This window comes from Penicillium canariense (genome assembly GCF_028826845.1).
Source record: "Penicillium canariense strain IBT 26290 chromosome Unknown utg000001l_segment0_segment0, whole genome shotgun sequence".
Classification (NCBI taxonomy): Eukaryota; Fungi; Ascomycota; class Eurotiomycetes; order Eurotiales; family Aspergillaceae; genus Penicillium; species Penicillium canariense.
In genome coordinates, this window is record NW_026622728.1 from 8,044,913 (window position 1) to 8,066,472 (window position 21,560).

Sequence of the window (21,560 nt, forward strand, 5' to 3'; positions counted from 1 at the left end):
TTGAGTAGAAACGATCATCTATGAAAGGGGACACAGGAAGCAGGATTGATGAGGACCGGGAGTTCGATGTTGGCTGTCACCCGCGCCGCACGTTCGTCCGGGAGATCACCGCCCGCGCTCCGCCCAAGCTCGAGTACCGCAACCTCACCTCCTACCCACCCTCCAATGCCCAGTCGATAGCATAATGCGGCTCCAGGCGGCGCTTTTTATCGCCGCGTGCGTGTCGCCCGCGGTGGCTATCTATTCCGATGAGGTCAACCACATTGACTTCCATCACGCGCTCCTCGGCGCCCCCTCCCCCGACTCCACCTTCTTCCTCAAGCCTTCCTCCTCCTCGAACGCATCCCTCCTCTACACAATCTCTGACAAGTCGATTGTGGGCGCTATCAACCCTCGCGATGGTACACTGATCTGGCGGCAAGATATCTCCCGTTCCGGCTCTGCTTCCAGCGCGGCAGGTATTCTACGTGGCCTGGATGGCAACAATGCAGTCGTTGGTGCAGCAGGCGATTCCATCTCGTCATGGGGTGCCCAGGATGGAAAATTGATTTGGGAAAACCGGTTTGCAGATGGTGTGGTCGCTGACCTTGAGCTCTTGGAGTTGGAGGATGCCAGAGCTACCTCCAGCGCGAGAGATACCATCGCGCTCACCGGCGGCGAGAGCACTGGAGTGGTGAGACGGCTGGATGGAGACTCTGGCGAGACCAAATGGGAATACAAGGACAACAGGTTGGTATCACGCGTGGTCAAATTATGACTTGGCTAATATTTGGCTCTCTCTAGTGGAGATGTCGCGTTCCAGGTGTCATCTTCGCCGACCGAGGTCTTCTACATCTCGCTCCAGTCTGCGATGTTAAAGGGCTATAAAATCAAAGTCACTGCATTGGATCCGGTCACGGGTCGCCAGACTCATCAGCAGGTCCTGAACTCGGAGAGCGATGTCGCATCCCCTGAGTCAATTCTCTTCGTGGGCGCTAACACCGCCTCACCCTTGATTGTCTGGGCCGACAAGTCGCACAAGTCGCTGAAGGTCAATGTCATCGGCACAAAGCAGATCAGCACCATCAACATCGATAACACCTCCGGCCAGGATATTCAACAAATCACTGTCCATGCCCCTCATAAACTCAACTCGCTCCCCCACTTCCTTGTTCACTATGAGACAGAGAGTGGAGCTTGGGCGGAGGTCTACCACGTGGATATGAAGTCTTCGGCAGTGAGCAAAGCCTATCAATTGCCTTACTTGCAAGGCCAGTCTGCGGTGGCGACCAACAACGTTGACGCCAATGTCTTCTTCACTCGAGTGACAGACTCGGAGGCTATCGTCGTTTCCTCCGCATCCCATGGTATCCTGGGGCGCTGGAATGTCGATGCATCATCAACCGACCGTGTGCTGCATGCAGTTGCGGAGGTTGTGACCAAGGGCAAGACTGTCGCTGTCCGAGCTGCTGTCCTCCGCAAGTCCGGAGACTGGTCGTTAATTCGAAATGGTCAGACCGAGTGGACCCGTCCCGAGGCTCTGATCTACGCTGTGGCTGCTGCTTGGGTGGAAGATGAGGACCAAGAGGAATTGGCCCATGAACTGGAGGTCGAAGGCCACGAGGGCTTGATTGGTGCTTACATCCATCGGGTGAAGCGCCACCTCCGGGATCTCCAGCATCTGCCCGAATGGCTTAAGGAACTGCCAAAGCGCATTATCACTAGCATTCTGACTGACGAAGTATCCAATCTCGATAGCTTTGGTGTCGCCCAGTCGATAATTGTTGCTACCGAGAAAGGACGTGTCTACGCGCTGGATACCGGTCGCCAAGGTGCCATCAAGTGGGGTGTCCAAGCGGAGGAGACCTCGCACTGGGACATCAAATCTATTTTGAGTCAGCCTGGGTCTGCGGTCATTTATATCAGCGATGGCAGCTCGGTACAGATCAATAGCTCTACCGGGGAAGTCATCTCGCGCTCCGCCCCCACCAACAACAAACTCCAGTCGATTGCCACATTTGAGCAACAGGTAGGATCCTCGGTAATCAGGATGGGTTCCCTGGGTATCCAAGAGGATGGCACTCCTGTCGCACCGTTTGACGATATCACGGGCTTCTTGGTCACTACCAGCAATGATGGTCGTGTTCTTGGCTGGGTTGAGAAGGACAACAAGCATCCTGTGTGGGAGTTCGTGCCCCCTTCGGGTCAAAAGCTCATCAAGGCTGTGAGTCGCCCTTCGCACGACCCTGTTGCCTCGATCGGAAAGGTGCTTGGTAACCGCTCTGTCCTGTACAAGTACCTTAACCCGAACCTGGTGCTGGTGACTGCTGTGGACGAGAAGGATCACACCGCTGGCTTTTACCTTCTTGACGGCGTTTCGGGCAAGGTACTGTACTCCACTACCCAAGCCGGCGTTGACCCAACGCAGCCCATTGCTTCTGCTATATCCGAGAATTGGTTCGCCTACTCGTTCTTCGGTGACGTCGTCGACGAGTCCTCCTCCAAGGGCTACCAGCTCGTCATCTCCGAGCTTTACGAGTCCCCCCTTCCGAACGACCGCGGTCCCCTAGACTCGGCCGGAAACTACTCGAGCCTGCACAGTAACATCCCGCTGCCCCATGTGGTCTCCCAGGCCTACCTCATTCCCGAGCCCATCTCCCACATGGCTGTGACCCAGACCCGGCAGGGAATCACCATCCGCCAGCTCATCTGCGTTCTTCCGTCTTCCAATGCCATTGTGGGCATTCCCCGTCATGTCCTGGACCCTCGTCGCCCCGTCGACCGGGACCCTACCTCTGCCGAAGCGGAAGAGGGTTTGTTCCGGTACGCGCCTTTCCTCGAGTTCGATGGCAAGTGGTATCTCTCTCACTCCCGTGATGTCGCGGGCATCAAGACTGTGTTGTCTCGCCCTACCCTGCTGGAGAGCACCAGTCTTATCTTCGCCTTTGGAGGCGATATCTTCGGCACCCGCGCCACACCCAGCCATGCGTTCGACATTCTGGGCAAGAGCTTCTCCAAATTGCAGCTAGTCCTGACCGTGGTGGCTTTGGCGGCTGGTGTCGCATTTTTGGCCCCGATGGTAAGTTATCTCCTGCACCCTGGTTTCATTTCCTGCATTATGGTCACTTTTATTAACTATATGTACGACAGACTCGGAAAAAGCAGGTCAACATGTTGTGGAAGGCTACATAGGCCGTTGGAGACCTACGAGATGCACGTAAATGTGTTTTCTCTTGATGGTTGTAATCTGTAGTTTGTTACCAAATATCCTCTTGTTCCCGGTTCCTTTGGGATACATTGATTTGGCTTGGCTCCTTTCTACGTGCCCTGCAAAAATGCAGGCGCCGACCTATGTACCATCGATCTTTTTAGACATGCAGTAAATAAGTTTTTCAAGGCTTTCGTAAACGGTATTTGCCGCACCCTCTTTCCAGTCTCACCATACAATCATCATGTGGGTGGATCCTAGATGAACACAATTCTCCGCTGCCTGGCCAAGGAATCCAGAAATCATGTCGAAGTATATGGAGTGGCAACTTCCGACCAAGAACGGGCTGATTCACTACGTCCGCGCTTTTCCTATATTTTTATATGTTTTTTTTGAATTATGCATGAACTTAACTGTTGTAACTAGTATGAAAGATGCAAGGATCCAGCAACGGAGGCGGCGATCGGATTGGCATCCCGTCTATCTTCTGTGAGCTAGCGTTGTCTTCACTGTAGACACCTTAACGTTCTCCTTGGTGTCTATTAGGGTCGAGTTCGCAACCAAGGTATCTAACGCAAAATTCGCCATGGATTGTCATGGTGCGTGGCTTCCTGTCTTGTTGGAACTCGAGAGGTCAGTTACGTTCTGAAGCAAAATTGTGGGGGATTGGACATACCATATGATAAGAATACCTTATACGACTCAGGAACTGGTCCTTTCACCTTGGCCATGTGTCTCTCTCGCAGGCAGACCAGCTCTTCTTTCGTCCATTCGAGCAAAGATATTTCTTAAAGTCGAATTGGTTCGCCAATTTGGACCACCAAATATTTCCATTCTCTGATCCTCGGTCATTGGCTGCCCGCTCTGGATGACGGTAGCCCATACACCCAGCATCCGATCCAACTCGCTCCATGTATGGTCCTCTGAAGGGCAAATTCCAGTCATCGTTAATGGTGGACCAAAAGAAGTTCCAAAATCCTTCTTGACCACTGCGTAGAACGTTATCCAGTCATCTGTTTCAATATCAAGGTCATAGTCTCCAATTCCCCATATAACGGCACAGTTGGCCTGGATGCGTTGGCCCTGGCGGTCAGACATGACTGGAAAAAGAAGGATGGATCTATGTGGGAGCAAAAACGTGGGAAAGGCGACTTGATATAAGTCGGTGGCTTCATCCAACATCAGCTTGGAAACACGGCTCTCTACCGGGACACGATTTTCAGCCTTTCTAGGTCACGCATGGCTTTCACCGAATACATATACAAGGAACCAACGAATACACAACACGTAGGTCATGCACTGTCATGCAGTACAAGGAGACGTGATGGCCTTGGATGATTTGATGGTAAGTTGCAAGATTTTGCGACGTATCATATCTGGGTAGATTTGCTACTATATACCTACTTCGCCAATCTCATACTAGGAGGGTACCCCAACCCGATACTAGACCTCCCGTGCGGTCCAATGGCCTGACAACTGCTCAATCATATCTTGTTATACGAGGTAATTCAACAAGGCGTCTGCTTGGTACTTTTTCCATACCCGCCGCCAAACGGCCCAAAAATCCCTCATCAAGACCCAAGGTCTTCTAGTTGGAGAGTCGTAACCCAGAACGAGCGTTATTGTATCAGCAGCATGGATCATTTGCTCCTACTGCAAGTATCTTGACTCAGGTCACATTACTTTGTGTCTTGCAGCAGAAAATGGATAGCAGGGCTACACCATCAGGGATCGTATAGAATCCTTTCTTTGAAGGAATTGTTGCTCTGCTCTGTTCTTTATCATCTCCTTGGTTGGCGTTGCCCCGATGATTTCCCAATCTGCCCATCTTTCCTCAAGAGGGCAAGAGCTCTTACTCAACGAGCAACATTATGTCTCGAGGGTCTGCGTACTTCCCCTACAATATTGGTCCGGTCACATTCTTATTATCCAGGATGACGAGAATACTATGACGAAAATGTCGCGTGTTGTTTGATACGCCTCGTAAATATCGCATGGTTTTCGTTCTTTCGATGTCGCCGCATGGCTCCGGCCGCTAGCTTGAGGCATGTATGCAAGGTGTATCAAAGCGGAGAATCTGTGCGCTGAAACGACTGGAATACTAGTATACTACTATTATTCGCCGATTCTATGTCAGGCCAGCTGAAAAGCGAGCATGCGGCTTGCGGATCATATGATTCGGCCACGTATTTGTTCATATCGGAGCTCATGCACAGAGTCCGTCACGGTGCATGGAACTCGGCGCCACTAGTGACTTACTGTCAGTGGACGCTGTCTCTCTATGTACTGAGTAATCGGCACTGCGGCTGATTGTATGTTCTTATATGGTGAAACTCCCAAACCCGAAATGCTTCCATTTCGGAAATCAAGATTCCTTGGGTTCACTCGGTCGTGACTACAAAAATCCGAATCAGAGAGAGCCCCATAGCTCCATCCTGACGTATTCTCATCAGATACAACTTCAAACACCAATCTCAATACAATCGCCAAAGTGGAGGTTTTTATGCGGAATCTGCCCGTCGATCTAGACGAAGATGGGTTGACTACCCAGCTGGAGCCGGTCATGAAGCGACTGGGTATCGTCCACTTCATCTGCGAGAAACTCAGGAGAAAGCGCTTTGGGAACGTGACATTTTGGTACCGGCAGGATGGCGAGAAGTTTCTGGAAAAGCACGGACAACGCAGTGCTGAGAAGCTCTTTTCAACGGCTGGACGTGCACCCATTGTGTCCAACTTGAAACTGATGGGAGCCAATATTCTCTGTGCACCTAGCAAACGTCCACCTCAAGAATTTACTCTCAAAACCCTTGAATACCGTGTCCGGGAAAGAGAGAATCCACAGTACATGCTTGACGAAGTGAATTCCGATGTGACGTTCCCTTTGGTGGCCCTCAGCTGCGGGTACTACACGTTCGTGGAGGAGCAGCTTCGGTACATCCCGGAGACCAGATGGTCGAAACGGGGCACAATGAGGTTCACGAAGCGAAATCTTGTGGTTAAGCTGGGCAGCAGTCAGCTGATTCGGATTCTGCTGAATACCATCGTGGACCTGGTTTGGTTCGACAGCGGCTCGCTGACACTCACTTTATCTACTGTGCCACTTTTCTTCTCCATGAACTCGGACCCAACGAATGAGATGGACGAGGTTCTCTTGTCCTTTTTGAACGTCGCTCTTGAGCAGGGACTGTTGAGCCGGCCCCAGGAATCAACTCACACTCGAATTTGTGCTCTTGGAGAGCAGCACGCCGAGTTAGTTGGGCAATGTCTTGTTTATCAATTCAACGTGGCCACTGCCGATCTGCCATCCCAAATGAAGCTTCTCCAACAGCGCGGATTAGCCATTACCCGATTCGATATTTCTATTCCCTCAGGCCTACGCCTCAACACAGCAGGCTTCACACAACAAATGAACGCCCTGAAATCAGAACTCGGCGAATATGCGAAGGATGCATCTGTTCCATTCATGCTGCTCTTTCAGTTGCAGGCCCTGGCCATGAACGCATACCTCCTCCCCACTGTGGTTCTAGAATTGTCCCGAGCCTTGCGGAAGGAGACTGCAGCGAGAAGAAACAAAGGGCAGATACTTGTGCCGGTTGATGCGATGAGACGGCTGTTTGACACAATCGACTGGCCTTCGCCCTACGCAGGCCCGGCGGAGTTTGAAATCGAACATCTCCTGCAAGCAATCTACCAAAACGAAGAGGAGCTGAAGCAGGGAAATCTACCAGCCGACGGTGTTTCGAACTCGGACCAGTCCGTTGCTCACGTCTGTCATGTGACGGTCACTCCATCGCGAATGACCTTGCATGGGCCAGAGTTGGAACCGAAGAATCGCATCTTGAGAAAATTTCCCAACCATCACGAATACTTTATCCGGGCTCAGTTCTGTGATGAAAATGGACAGGATCTCATTTTCAGCCCGAGGGTCGACAATTCGAACATCTTCACGCGGTTCAAGGCTGTTTTGAGAGATGGGATTAAGATCGGTGGCCGAATTTACTCATTCTTGGGATTTTCGCACTCATCCCTGAGGGCTCATTCAGTCTGGGTATATTCCTCTCCAGTCGCCGGTTGTGCACTGTACTAATCATAACTTTCTGATAAGTTCTCTGCTCCATTCTTTGACGACAATGGTCAGTTCCAGACATACTTCACAATTATTAAAGCCGTGGGTAATTTCTCGAAAATAACGTCGCCTGCGCGGTGTGCTGCAAGGATTGGACAGGCATTTTCTGAAACCCCCTTTGCTGTCAACTTGGAACAAAGCAATGTGGCTATCTCTCGCATACCCGATGTGAAATCCCCAGATGGTTCGCGGGTCTTTAGCGATGGCATCGGGGCGGTTTCTCAAAATGTCGTGGATACGATTTGGGAGAATCTTCCACGCTCCAAAGGGTTTCCGACATGCTTCCAGATCCGCTTGGGGGGTGCCAAAGGAATGCTGGCCCTCGACAGTCGGCTTCAAGGCTCGGTTATCCAGCTTCGCCCGTCGATGATCAAGTTCCCCAGCGAAGATATGTCGACACTTGAAATATGCGACGTCGGATGGCAGCCGATTCCGCTGGTTCTCAATCGTCAAATGATCAAGATCATGGAGGATATGGGTGTCTCGCAGAGTTGGTTCTTTAAATTACAGAGCATTCAAGTGAACCATCTGCGAGAAATCACTACCAACGTCCAACATACAGCGAAGTACATAAAAAGGCAGAACATGAGTCGATGTCTGCGGCTCCATAGATTATTCCAGCAATTGGGTCTTCTTCAGATTGACTACAAGAACGACTCCTTCCTTCGCTCCGTGGTTGAGGCACTTGTTCTTCACGAGCTTCGCTTACTCAAGTATAAGGCACGAATTCCCGTCGAACTGGGTGTCACACTATTTGGAATCATGGATGAGACGGGCTTTTTGCAAGAGAATGAAGTTTTTGTTACATTTGAAAGGAGGAATGGCCCATTTATACCTCCGCCTGGTCCGGGTCCACTGCTTGTGACCCGCTCACCTGCTCTTTTCGATGGAGACATCCAAACTGCAATCAATACGGTCCCACCTGCTGATCACCCACTGGCCAAACATCGAAACTGCATTGTTTTCAGTCGAAGAGGCTCACGGGACCTGCCAAGTCAATTGAGTGGTGGAGACCTCGATGGCGATATCTTTAATATAATCTGGGACCCTGAATGTGCTCCAGTCTCAACCTACCCACCAGCTGATTATCCTCGTTTACCGCCAGTTGATATCGGTCGCCCTGTGACCACAGAGGATATGGCAGAATTCTTTGTCAAATTCATGGAAACCGACCGTTTGGGGGTTATTGCCACTAGACATGTGATTTTGGCAGACCAGGTGGAAGAAGGCTCTCATCACCCCGATTGCAAATTTCTCGCACAGCTACATTCAACAGCGGTTGATTTCTCCAAAACAGGAATCCCTGTGGAAATGGGACATCTGCCGAAGATGAAATCCCGATTTCGACCAGATTTGTGAGTATCGGCAATTCTATGATCAATCAGACACTAACTTATTGCTTGGCAGCCTGGCGCCAGGGCCACAAGTGCATATTTTCAATAAATCCGATATTGAGGTTGACGACCGTATTGTCCAAACCCTTCAAGACGAGGACGAGGGTATTGGCCCGGCTTGGAAATACTACGCGTCGGAGAAAGTTCTCGGGGGGCTTTACAGATCCATAGACGAGAAAAGAATTTGGCGTGAGGATGTGAAGTCCAGCAAGATACCATCCAAGATACCATTCTGGGAGGACTTTATGGTTGCCATCATACAAAAGTGCGAAACTTTTGGTCCAATCTCTTGGTCCAATCGCATTGATGAAGCACGATTCATACGAGTCGCGTAAGCAATCTAAGGGCCGAGAATCCCAAGCTACTAAACTGATCTCCTAATAGATATGAGAATGCCATTTTTTCCACGATGAATGATTTTTCAGAACATCCCATCAATCCAATCACCGAGCTTGAGGTCTTTATCGGGCAGATCGTGAACAAAACCGGCACACAAACGCACCGACAGCGAGCGCGATCCATCCGACTGACAGACGAATTTGATCGGATAGTGACGTGGATCATGAAGCAAATGCGTCCCAACGGAAACAATTCATCCCCCCAGGATGTATATGGGACCGACTATGACACCTTGGCGTTATGTCTCGCCTGTCTACATATTGCGGATGAAAGCGACAAGTCAGCGAAGGTACGACGTCGCAGGGATTGGTCCGGGGGACTAAAGAGTTTTCGAGTTGTGTCGGCCTGTGCGCTGCTTGCAGAGGTCGACTTTCTCGAGAGAGATCACACCACAACGCTAAGCGACAGTAAATTGGGTGCCGGACATAGTTATTTTTGACGCCATTTCAAAGCGTCCTGTTTACCAAAACCTTAGTCATCGAAGCTTCTCGTCATTTGTTAGGGCCCACTCTAATTATATACTCAGTGATACGCAGGGAGCGGTCGCTAGGCACTTATGGTTGCTTAGTGATTATCTCACCTTTCACTTAGGGTACTTGAGGAAAGTAATCAGGGATGCTATTATGTCCTTGTCTTTGTTCTACCCTACTGTAGACGCTAATTATAAAAATGAAAAAGTCCTTTTGCTAGGTGCTGAACCACACTAGGCTTTTTTGTCTAACATCAAAAGAGCCTCTGCATTTGTCAACTTGCAGCTTCTGTTCGGTGCGCTTTGTTTAGAGGTTTCTAAGTGCCCTATACTCTTTATCACTAATGCTGCCCTAGACTTTGAATACTACTGTTTCGGTTCCCTGTTCTCTTCCTGTCTGTGATCTTAATCCTACTCTGGTAAGAGAGACTGTCGGATGCCGATAATCTCAAGGCAGGCTTGAGAGCATACTTTATATTATTCTTGACGAGCTATATGCTCTATGCCTTTTCAAAGCCATTCTTATCTGCTACCTAATTAAAACCAATGGCCACTGGACCCTAGTTCTACGCGTGAGAAAGCTAGGGAAACCTGATTTTCTGACTTTGTCGCTTAGCAAACCATATCATCCATTATTGTTTATCCGCCAAGGTGAGTGGGTCACTTGGATCAGAAACAGCATGAATACCTCGGGGTCTCCCGTCGCGCCCAAAGATACTAGTCAACCTATTGTCTGTACACACCGGGGTTGCTATTACCGTCATACTCCCTATCAGAATGACTCAACAAGAAGGATCTAGCACTGACGCCCTCAAAGGAGGCAACCTCCATCACCCATCATGGCCTGAACGCTGGTCGCACCCGGGGTTTACCGGTCCCCCTTGGAGACCTTCGGAAGCGCTGGTGCAAACAGCCCTGGTATAAACATGACACCCGCCCTTCTGTTATGTTTATCAAATGGCTGAGTTGTTTGCCCTGGGGCTTTGTGATCTACCGTACTGTTTATACGGCGGAATCCGACCGGCTCTGGTCTGCCGGCCTCGCCAAAATCGACCGTTACGTGCACTGGAGTATTGGAGATATCGACGAAGATGAATATCCGGACAGCGATCCTTTTCCCGAGAAGTTTGTGCAGGAAACCTACAAGAATCTTGTTTTCGAGGATCGAGAGCGGTGGAAGGGAGCATCCCTAGAACAGATCCGTACTGATTTCCAACAATATTTAGAGTCTCTCGGGATGGAAGATGGGTCGCATATCCCATGGTCGAAAGCCTGTCTCGTTATAGACGAACAATGCTTGAACTCGATCGTGAGTGCCTTCGAGGAGCCGGAGGAGAGTGCCAATGGGAGAGGGCCTCGGAGAGGGTTTGTGATCGAGAAGGGTGGGTATATCATGTTGAAGCCGTTTGTGGTGATGGTCGACCCTACTTTTAGATCGGGGGAGAGCTATGATACACCTGGGTACCAAGGGTACATGCGCGTTGGACTTGACGATATTTGGGAGGCAGCGGTTGAGTTGCGTCTCTCCACGGTGGAGGAGATGTGTCCCAATGTGACCCCTGCCGAGATGATCCCGGTTTATGATGGAGGAAGCGGATATTTGGTTAATGTGTGAAAGTGATCTCTGAGATCTGACCCCTCAAGAGCGGCGATTGCTTGTTGCTCATGTACATCATCTCACTATCTCTTCATGCATTCCTACACAACTGCCTTTTTTATACTCGGCATTTAAGCTTCAATATGCCGCAAATGTAGGGCAAATGATTGCAAAAACTTCGAGACCGCGTCTTTGGATTTCTAAGCGATAGCCAGCCCTTTCCATCTTACGAAGGTACCAACGGAGATGATGTCAGTCAGTCAGCGGATAACGAAGGATTTGATAAAGCTCATATCTCGAGGTTAGGTGTATTCCAGAATACACGATGCTTGCTTTCCTGAAGGGAAACCGGTTCCATATCTGGTTGCCCAAACAAGCAGGCATGTTTCATGTTCCAGATCACATAAACTATCTTATGGGTCTCGCCCAAAGGGACTGGATCAGAGTGAGGATGAATGGATCTAATTCTAGATACTCATCAGTACTCTAGCTCCGTAAGAAACAACATCCTTCGTTCAATCATTCGTATTGGTCATTTCGAGCATGGTATCAAATCGTATAAAACAAACGCAAAAACAAAAGCAGCACCAAATAATCAATCAACTCCGATCACATTTTGCCTCACCAACCCATTTACACGAAGCGTGAAAAATCCGATCCAAAGAAAGTATATCATCTATGCAGTCTACCCGCATTTCCATCAGTACAACGGCATCGGCGACTGATTCACATAGTCGACATTATTCTGCACTGACTCAATGCGGTCACAGCAGGTGCCAAATATCCGGTCCCACAGACGAGTCTGCTTGCCGTAGTTGTGGCTCTTCTTCCAGCCCTTGCGGTGGTGCAGATCGTGATCCTCGATGACGAGCTCGGCATCGAACCAGCGCAGCAGCCAGCTCAGCGTGGAAGGTGGGGTCGCGTGAAGACGCAGACCGGAGTGGCCAGCTAGCTCGGCAAAGACGACGTACTGGTGGCAGATCCACCACTCGTAGAAGCCCATGGGCATGCCCATGAATTTCATCGTGAAGTAGGTCATCAGCGGTATGCCAGCGATGTCAAAGATCTCCTGCTCGAGGTCGGCGTACAGCGTGAGCAGCGGGTTCGGGTGCTTTGTCAGGTGGTGAGTGCGGTGGTACTTCCACAGGCTGCCGACGTCGTGCATGAGCCGGTGGTACCAGTAGAACCAGAAGTCAAGGATGATGCCGTAGAGGCCGATCTCGAGCGGCAGCCAGGCGAAGCTCATATTCGAGGGCGCCTCGGCGGTCCGGTAGGCCAGGAACACGGTGAACATGGGGCGGAAGCTCGACGTTGACAAGAGGGAGCGGACGACCTTGGCGACACCAATGTCGGGGACGCCATCGCGGGCATGCTTATCGCCATCCAGGAAGCCGTGGATATGGCCGAGGCGGCGGAGCACGTGCAGTTCGTGGATCGCGATGGCCTTGAAGGCGAAGCTGTAGAGAATGAATGCGCCGAGAGCGCCGAGATTGCGGCCGGTGAGCTGGATGTAGGCGTGTTGGAGGATGATCGGGATGATGGAGTGGGTGAGGACCCAGCGGTGCATGGACCAGTCGGGGACATAGGGCACGGCATCCTCCTTCAGGTGGACAGGCACGTTGCTGTCGAGATGCTCCGGGTGGATGCCGAGCAGTTCGTAGAACCAGTGGAAGAGCGTCCACTCGGAGCGGGCCTGCTGCCGCCAGGTGGACTTCATAGAGTCCTTGGGATTTCGTTCAGCACTCATAGTGTAGCGTCACAAACGTGAAGACCGACAGCCAAAGGACCAGCGGATTTGCCAACCCCCCGGACCCTCTGGGGGTGGACGGGAGGGTTTAAATCAGTTGGCGCATGTCGATCAGTCGTTCGGGGGGCGCTCGGCGCATGTGAATCTCCACCCTCCGCAAATGAGCCTCGGAGGGCCCCCTAATTTCGGCTGAGATGCCCTGAACATGTCGATCGCACCCGATCCTGGCGCTCATCTTCCCCAACAACCGGGGAACGTCACCCGCTAGCGCACGCTTGGACACAACACGCTTGCCGGACCTGGGGGTTTCGCCAGAGTCTGGTGCCACGGGGCCAAGCGGGAAAGGCAAGGGTATGATGGCAGTCTGAGCTCATGGTGGGCTATTCCAGTCTACACGGTGAGTCTGTGCTGCGGACTCACGAACTATAGCACAAGCCCAATTATATATAGGAGGGGCACGTGCAGACGGTCGTACCGCGTGGCTGCAGGAAATCGCCGAAAAGGCGGAAAAGTAGGGTTTGCCGTGCCTGGGCAGTCATGTGACTGGAATCCTAAAGAGGTCGGAGAATCAGGTGGTTGTAAATCATGATGGCTATGATGGTAACGAGGATCATGAGTATAGGGATTTCGCCACCCGTCATCGGTTACTGGTGTCCATCTAACCGATTCCAGTAAGCAGTTCGCCTCTCAACCGCCCCCGGCCGCGTTCAGATACACGCCCCTGTGAAGACCAGCATCAAGAGATCCTCTATGCCAAATCATTACGAGGCAGCACCAATCCACTTTGACTCATAGGTACCTCTTCCGAATAGACATTGAATCATCCTTCTATGCTTTTATAGACAAAATCAAATGAAATGAAATGAAGTCTTGTATATATCATATGTACCACGAGATCCCCCAACCCCACCGATGGAACATGCCATCAAAAGAACCCCTAAGCGGGATGAGCAGCCCATTAAAGCCTAATTCCATCATAACTCATTCATATTCCCGCAGCCCGAAATTGGAAAAGAAAAGAAAAGAAAAGAAAAGGGACCAAAAACCCCGCCTAAAAGACACACACATGTATGACAGTTCGGCCCAAAAAAAAGAAAAAGTAGAAAAGAAGAAACTGTTGGGGGGATTGATAAGACAAGGAAACCCAAGACCCTCTCTCTCTATTGCCAATCACCACCATGCACATGCAAGTCCTGCAAAAACGAGACAAAATGGCAGAGAAATGAATAATCAGAATATTGCGAACGGCCCAGGCAGACGCATTATGATGGGTCATGCAAGAGGGGGATAAAAAAGAGAGACACATGCCTCGGTCTCTGGGATGTGCAACTGGCAGCTGCATGTGTGCACCTGCGTGGCCGTGGTCGTATCACCGGTTAACGTTAACGTCCATCTCTTCCCACCAACACACGAGGTATAATTATAACCCGCCCGCTGCCTGGTTCTATGGATGCATCTATGCGGCAGCGGTTGTGGTCTGGGTCTCCTCGGTGGTGACCTGGTTGACGTTCACGGCCACGCCGTCCACGCCGATCTTCGCGTCCCCGGCAAGGGAGGGCGTGGACTCCTTGGCGGGGACTGCGGCGCCGTTGCTGTTGCCGTTGGCCTGCTCTTGCTGGAGTTGGACCTTGGGCACGAGGATCGTCTCCCGGCGGCGCTTGCCGTCCTCGGTACCCAGCACCTCGATGGTGTCGCCCTTGAAGAGCACCGGACCCTTCAAGATGTGCTTCTTCTCCGTGCCCTCGACTGCGGACTGCTCCAGGTTCTGCAGCAGTTCCCGGGCGGGCTCGTCCAGGTTGGGCATGTCGCCCCACTGCCACTCGAGCTCGCCACCGTATTTCTGGGGGAAGCTGGCAGGGTCCATGAAAGAGGTGAGGGTGGGCTTCACCTCCGCAGCGGATAAGATGAAGATCTTGGAGGTCGTCACCGGGTCGAACCAGCGCTTGATCCAGCCCCAGACAGTGGGGAAAAAGGCAGGTGCACCGATGATCTAATGCTGCAGTTAGCACGCGTGACCGGAGGGGCAACAATGGAGAAAGGGTAAACTTACGAAAATGCGATCCAGCGTCTCCGGGTAGTGGGCCGTCGCCAGCACACTGGCATCTTGCATGTGAGTCTTCAGGTTCCAGAACTGCTTCAGGCCGACACCGCTGACATCGACAATATTGGTGGAGGTCACAATGGGAGTCTCGGGGTTGGGCCGCGACAACGACGAGCACAGCGGCATGACGAAGTTCAAGAGGTTCTCGTACAGGGCGAACAGATTGAGCAGACGCGCGGGGACGGACGAAGACTTGTGCGTTTCGGGCGTGCCGTTAGACAGGCTGTTGTTGTAGGCGGCCATCCCCTTGGAGTCCAGGTGACGGATCTCGAAGACGTAAACGGGGATCCCGCGGCGATCGCGACGGCCGGTCCATTGCGGATACTATAAAGCAGAGAGAAGAACATTAGTCCATGGTATTCCAAGGTTGAATAGATCCCGTAGATTCAGCGCATACCATCCGCCGTGCGGCCTCGTACGAGTCCACCCCGATATTCTCATAGAGTGCCTCGATGGCATTGTCCTTGCGCCAGTCCTCGGTGTCCTTGAATTGACCCCACGCTCCCTCGACATCGAACTTGCGGGCTCGCAAAAAGCGCCTAGAGAAAAATATGAGCCCCTTTCATCTCATCAACGAAGTCCAGCGCTTCCGGCAGAGGAACGTACAGCATCGTCGCATCATCATGGCTCGCCGGCGTGGCCTCCACCCCCTCCGCCACCTCCACGGCCGGAGTATAATACTTGCGCTCAGCACAAATAGCCTTGAACTCGCTCAGCTTCCCCTCCTGCTCGGGCGTCAGATGGTTCAGGTGGCCGGCGAGCCACGAGGTGCCCGCAGCCTGTGACGCCGAAGCGGCCAGGTCATTCTTGGAGGCGGACGTGGTGCGCGCGATGCCGTCCTGCTCCGAGGCCTGGCTGTGGTGGGACTTGGTCCGCCAGAGCATTTCGCAAACTGTAATCTTTGGGGATGCTTCCCGTTCTATAAGTGTATTGTACAGGTGGGATCGTCACAGGCGACTGAACGTCGAAGGCTAAGATCGGTTGTGGCGGAGATGTCGGGGCAAAAAGAAGCGGTCAGCAACAAATCGTTAATTGTGGAGTTTCCAAACGCTAGCTAGCTGGACCCTGAGACCCGCACGGCTGAACCGAATTCCAGCGCCCGAGATATTAGGGGCATTTTATGCGGGTTAATGATGTGCATACCTGGTGGTTGCCGGCTTATAGAAAGACCCGGCCATTTTCTGACCAGACTGGCTAATCGGACCGGAATAAAGTTGATCGGCAAGCTACGCTGGCCGATCGACAAGGGTCAACGCGGCAGGGACAGATGGTTTACCAAAACAGGCCTTGATAGAATAGGAGACATCCTTCCATAGAGCAAACAACAAGATAGCCGGAATCAAACCCGGCAATAACTCATGCGTATTATGGCACTTGATATTTTTGTCAGGGCCCGATCCCATATTTTGTACAGAAACGCGCCACGCAATTCTCTCGCAACGCAAAGTAAATACATCCAATCAAACAAAACACTTAGTCCTCGGTCAGATCACCGTACTCCCAGATACCAAGGCGGCCGGCCTTGGCCTCACTCTCCAGTGCCCGCAGGTTCTCCAGAGTGTCGGCGGAAGCGCGCTCCCACGCCTTCAGCTTGCGGGGGACCATGGCGAAACCCTCGCGCACAACTTCAGCGTTGATGCTCTGGTCAAGGCTCTTAGAGACAGCAGGGTCCAGCAGGGTGACGTGCAGAGTGCCCTCGGCGTCGACGTAGTCGACGTTGGCGACCAGCTGGCGGTTCCAGATCTCGTCGCCCAGGAAGGCGACGGCATCGCTCAGGTAGTCTCGGTCAGTCGGGAACTGCAGGAAGGACAGGGCAGCATCCACGGCCTGGGGACGTAGCTTCTGGGCGGAGAACTGGGGCTGACTGAGAGGGCGCAGGTTCTTCCAGGGCTGAGTCTCGGAGTTGCCGAAGTCGACGTAGACCACCTCGGCCTGCTCCTTCTCGCGGTCGTTGCGACGCACCCTGGCGCGGTACCAGTCACCGTCCTCGCTGAACTTGGCTGCGACCCAATCGCCGGCCTTGGGGGGACCAGGCAGCGGGGTGTCGTTGGCCTTGTTGATGTGGAAGGCACGGAAGGCAGTCATCAGTTCGGTAAGCGCGCTAGTGCCCGTGCCAATCTGCTGCAGCTTGATGCGGCCAGACTCGTGGTCGATGTGTGTGACCATCACATCGCGGTAGTCCTTGCGGCGCGAGGACGACACAGCCTCGCTCTCAGTGCCGGTGCCATTGGCAGCCTCTTCGGCCTCGGCCTCGGCCTCCTTGCTGGGGTCCCAGTCGTGCCACAGGCCCTTACGGGCGTCCTTGGCCCGCTGCTCGGCCGCAAAGTACTCGCTTGCGTGACCAGACTGTTCAGCCGAGTAGGCGTGTACCGTCGCGAAACCCTCCTCCAGGAGGACCTTAGTGAAGTTCTCCTTGTTGACGTACAGAGTGCCGATGAAGCCACCGACCTTATCGATAGTCTCAACGTCGATCTCAACGTCGCGCTGCATGCAGCGGCGGTTGGCCAGCTCATGAGCTTCCTGGCCGAAGGGCTCGCCAGCCTCACCAGGCCCCCGGGCGGATCGAGGAGCGCGGATGCCAGACAGGATGAGGGTCAACTTGGCGTTCTCACGGGGCACCAGGACGGTAAAGCGAGAGCCGGACTTGACAAAGTCGACAACAGCGGGGATACGCTTGGAGCGTTGCAGAATACCTACCTCAAGCTTGGCCTTTTGAACATTCTCCGAGTAGTCCTGGTACTGCTTGACCTTGGGGGCCTTGGGAGACCACATTCCCCGGCCCTCCTTCTGGGCCGTGGCCTCAGCGACAAGAAGAGCGTCATAGTCGGGGGATCGGTCAGCATCGTCCATCCGGTGGCGGATTACTGAGGCGTAGCCAGCCTCCACCAGGGCCAGGCCGATATTGGTGTTGCCCTGCACAACAGTGGCAACCTCGCGCTCTTCGTAGCCCTCGGTGGCAGGCTTCTTGCCGTTGACAGTGACCTTGACGTGCTTCGCAATCACCTTCTTGCGGAGGAACTCCTTGGCCTCAGCAGCGAATGGAGCCTGCTTGGGGTCCGAGGGCTTGGGCTGACGGATGCTAGTCAGGCTAATCTTCTTCTCCTGGCCGGCCTTGTTGCGAATGAAAATAGTATCCGCGTTCAGGACGCGGCTGACGGAGTAATCAGCGGCTGCCGCGCCGGTCCCCTGAGGAGTGACGTGGCCAGTGAAGATTCCCTTGCGGGCATTCTTTGCTGCAAGCTCGGCCTGGCGGAGAAGAGCCATGTCTCCGCCGAGGAGGGTAGAGTGGTGATCCTGGCAGCGAGCCAGACCCTCTTCAAGCAAGAAACGAGCGATGTTTCCATTGGGGTGCAGAAGAGTAGCCACCAGCTGGCCTTGCGGGGTGACGCCTAGCAGGGAGACCTTGACCTTGCGCTGCAAAAGGCGGGACTCAACGAACTGCTGTGCTTCATCACCCAGGGGCTCACCAGCCTGCTCTTTGCCCTCCGCAGTCGTCCGCTTCGCTGAAGGTGTACGAACACCAGCAACAGCCACAACAGTCTGCACATGCTCCTGCGGCGATAGGAGGAGGCGCAGCACGACCCGGTCACCGTTTAGGACTTTCTCGATAATACCCTCCAGCTGCTCGCCCTTGTGCTTGCTGACCAATTCCTGGCCATTGGACAATTCATAGCTAGTCTCAACCAGGGCATTCTCAGATGCCGCCCAGACACCCCTTGCCCTCATCCTGGGCTAGCGACTCCAGGGCGCGCAGCCGGTCCAACAGCGCGAGGGTCTCCTCTGACTCGTCGCTGCGCTTGCCGGCCTCCTCACGGACCTTGGTCCAACCCTCCTGCACACTGATGTCGGGAAGCTGGGCATCGAAGCCAGGCAGCTTGATGATACCGTACTCGCGCTTGGCGCCCGTGGGGATGGAGTAGACGACGTGGAACTGGACGACTTTGCCGACAAGCAGTTCACGAAGGAACTCGCGGGACTGGAAACCGTACGCCTATAGCAAAGGCGAGGTTAGTTCTATGATCCTCATATGTCTTGCCCTCCTTTTCTCGGGAGCACGCCTACACAGCAGGGTAGCGCTAGAATCTCGAGGAGTGAAGCAAACGTGACAAAGGGGTTTGCAGGATGGCAATTGGGCGGAACTCAGCACATACCTCATCGCCTTCCCTCCTTAATCTGGGAGCCGAGACATAGGCCAGAGAAAGAATGCGTTCTTGTGTGGGATTGGTGACATGCGACAGCACGACCGTATCGCCCGACAAAACGGACTTGACACGGGCTTCGAAAGGCATGCTGAACAGGAACCGGACACCACTACCTCCTACAGATAGTACAGAGATCAACCGACTGGATGAAACTATACCAATGGAGAGGCAAAAAACAAAAGGAAAAGATGGGATTGAAGAGGAGTGCGGCGAGACGAACAGCTTCGGAGGAGAAACGTGGCCGCTGTTTGTGGGGAAAGCGGTCTGCGCGCACCGAGCTACAGCTCGGACCTTTGGGCGGCGCACGGATACATACAACATTACTTGGGGGCTATGAAATAGGGAATAGAGTGAAGCAAATGGCATTAGCATTCATTGCATCCTAGCCAGGAACTATCCTGAACTTTTCATCTTCCAAACACGAATCATGTTGGGAAGATGGGGGACATCGAGACCCAACTACACGAAAGGGGATGAGCTAATTTAAGCGGCAATACCAATGACACCTAGGTGAAAGTCAGCCAAACGATCCCATGTCGACTTCCAGAATACAGATGAATTCAACTTACCGCAGGCTGGGCGAGCACCAGCGTTACCGGTCTTCTTGGACTCCTCGTTGCCACCCTTACCGAGGTCATCGGTGCCAGCGTGGACGACCAGAGTGCGCTATTCATGTTAGCATCTATACAACAACCGTATTCCAGAGGAGGACCGAGTTCCACTTACGCCCAGGACGCTCTCAGCACCAATCAGCTTGACAAGCTTGTCCTGCTTGGAGCCAACGGCGTTGCCCTCAGCATCGGTCTGGAAGTTGCCCAGATCACCGACGTGGCGTTCGGCATCCTCGGGGGCACCGTGGGTCTTGCCGAAGGGGTTGACTATTGGGGCAGGAACGGTCAAAATAAGCTATTCCTACGGTCTCATTATCGGAGCAGGGGAGTTCTTACAGTGGGGGCCGGCGGAGGTGCAGCCGTTGGTGTTGTCACCAAACTGGTGGACGTGGAAGCCCCGCTGGGCGTTGGCGTCATGGCCGGTGATGTTCCAGGAGATGGTGGTGGCGGCGCTCTCGTCGGCCTGCTCGAAGGTGACGGTGCCGGAGATCTTCGCGTCACCGCGGAGGACAGCAACTGCAAGCGTGAATTAGCGGGAGCATTCGAATCATGTATCTAGTTCGTGAGATGTTCTAGAAAACGGTTGGAAGTAAGGCTCGGCTCGGGGGTCCCGTCGCTGCGTCGCTGCTTGATCTCCTCCCCCCGGAGGTTTCGGGATGATCTGAGCGCGGGCGCGCACCGGGCCCTTGGGCCATCAGCAGCAGCGCCACCGCATCTCCAGCAAATAAGGCTTGCCAAAGCTGATCATCCGAGTACTCTGGAGAAGGTGGAGAGCTTGCTGAGCAGAGAGGGAGCCGATAGGCCTGCCAGAGCCCCAAGGTGCTCAAATGTGCTCACCCGGGTCCCCGGCGGAGCGCAGGTTATACCCCCGGAGCCAATGGGAAGCGATGGTAGTATATGCTATATAATATATAGCAGCAGGAGATGCAACTTACCAGCCTTAACCATGATGTCGGTTGTGGGATAGATTTGGATTGAAAGGTGAAATTAATAGAGCTTGGGGGGTGGGGAGGAAAAGAGAAGAGCAGCGGAGACCGGGAGAGGGACGGATAATAAGCAGATGATGTTGACGTGACTACGTTGAAAGCCAGGTATAGCGTATTACCGGACAGCTCTACTGTACACCGTACTGGGAACCCCAATGGCGTGCTGAATGCTAGTGGAAGGGAAAGTACTGATACACCCAGTACCGCACCAAAACATACCCCACTTTCCTAAGCGGGCGGGACGAGGGGGAATGACATAATGCCGTTCTTCACCTTCTTCACCGTCACCCTCGGATCATTACTGTACGGAGTACTACCTAACAGTACATATACTTTGGTTTTTGAGAACCGTATAATGAGCGTTATATACTTCAATCATGACCAGTTCATTCTATATCTACGTACTAGGAACTATTTTTGGGCGCCAAGGTGACACCTGTGTAACTAACCAAAATCCCCCCTCGCTGCGGGGTTCGTTGGGTGTGAATAAGCCGACCAGCCTAGATTCCGCCGAGCTGGAGCCCTGAAAATCTTCGGCCTCCTGAAGACCCGAGGCGGGAGAAGGCACAAGAAAGTCTACACCGTGGAGCTCCCGAGCTCCGCCTTGAACCCCCTGAGACGATCACAGGATTTACCATCTGTGAATCACCACTTAAATTAATAAGAGCCGGGAAAAATATATGTAGTTGGAAAAAAAAAATGAAAATTCATCAATTCGTATCTACCAATTCCATAGCCATT

At 52.9% G+C, this 21,560-nt stretch overlaps 6 protein-coding genes across 6 annotated transcripts; 3 read left to right on the top strand and 3 right to left on the bottom strand.

The window, feature by feature from the left end:
• Positions 1-184: 184 nt before the first annotated feature.
• N7482_002776 (uncharacterized protein) lies at positions 185-3,171 on the top strand (the record flags this gene model as incomplete). The annotated part of the gene is made up of 3 exons (XM_056684901.1): positions 185-729; positions 784-3,058; positions 3,130-3,171. The coding sequence occupies 3 exons, from the start codon at positions 185-187 to the stop codon at positions 3,169-3,171; spliced, it is 2,862 nt and encodes a 953-aa protein (XP_056548507.1).
• Positions 3,172-5,690: 2,519 nt separating this feature from the next.
• N7482_002777 (RNA dependent RNA polymerase) lies at positions 5,691-9,042 on the top strand (the record flags this gene model as incomplete). The annotated part of the gene is made up of 3 exons (XM_056684902.1): positions 5,691-7,235; positions 7,293-8,668; positions 8,721-9,042. The coding sequence occupies 3 exons, from the start codon at positions 5,691-5,693 to the stop codon at positions 9,040-9,042; spliced, it is 3,243 nt and encodes a 1,080-aa protein (XP_056548508.1).
• Positions 9,043-10,521: 1,479 nt separating this feature from the next.
• Positions 10,522-11,190, top strand: N7482_002778 (uncharacterized protein; the record flags this gene model as incomplete). Its single annotated transcript, XM_056684903.1, has 1 exon — positions 10,522-11,190. One exon carries the CDS (start codon positions 10,522-10,524, stop codon positions 11,188-11,190), a length of 669 nt encoding a protein of 222 aa, XP_056548509.1.
• Positions 11,191-11,872: 682 nt separating this feature from the next.
• On the bottom strand, positions 11,873-12,919 carry N7482_002779 (sterol desaturase family protein; the record flags this gene model as incomplete). The annotated part of the gene is made up of 1 exon (XM_056684904.1): positions 11,873-12,919. One exon carries the CDS (start codon positions 12,917-12,919, stop codon positions 11,873-11,875), a length of 1,047 nt encoding a protein of 348 aa, XP_056548510.1.
• A 1,456-nt stretch (positions 12,920-14,375) lies between these two features.
• On the bottom strand, positions 14,376-15,904 carry N7482_002780 (SEC14 family lipid-binding protein; the record flags this gene model as incomplete). The annotated part of the gene is made up of 4 exons (XM_056684905.1): positions 14,376-14,909; positions 14,970-15,344; positions 15,418-15,559; positions 15,627-15,904. The coding sequence occupies 4 exons, from the start codon at positions 15,902-15,904 to the stop codon at positions 14,376-14,378; spliced, it is 1,329 nt and encodes a 442-aa protein (XP_056548511.1).
• A 589-nt stretch (positions 15,905-16,493) lies between these two features.
• Positions 16,494-20,781, bottom strand: N7482_002781 (putative transcription factor (Snd1/p100); the record flags this gene model as incomplete). The annotated part of the gene is made up of 7 exons (XM_056684906.1): positions 16,494-18,693; positions 18,734-19,011; positions 19,172-19,335; positions 19,792-19,888; positions 19,949-20,100; positions 20,170-20,349; positions 20,769-20,781. 7 exons carry the CDS (start codon positions 20,779-20,781, stop codon positions 16,494-16,496), a joined length of 3,084 nt encoding a protein of 1,027 aa, XP_056548512.1.
• Between the last annotated feature and the right edge of the window lie 779 nt (positions 20,782-21,560).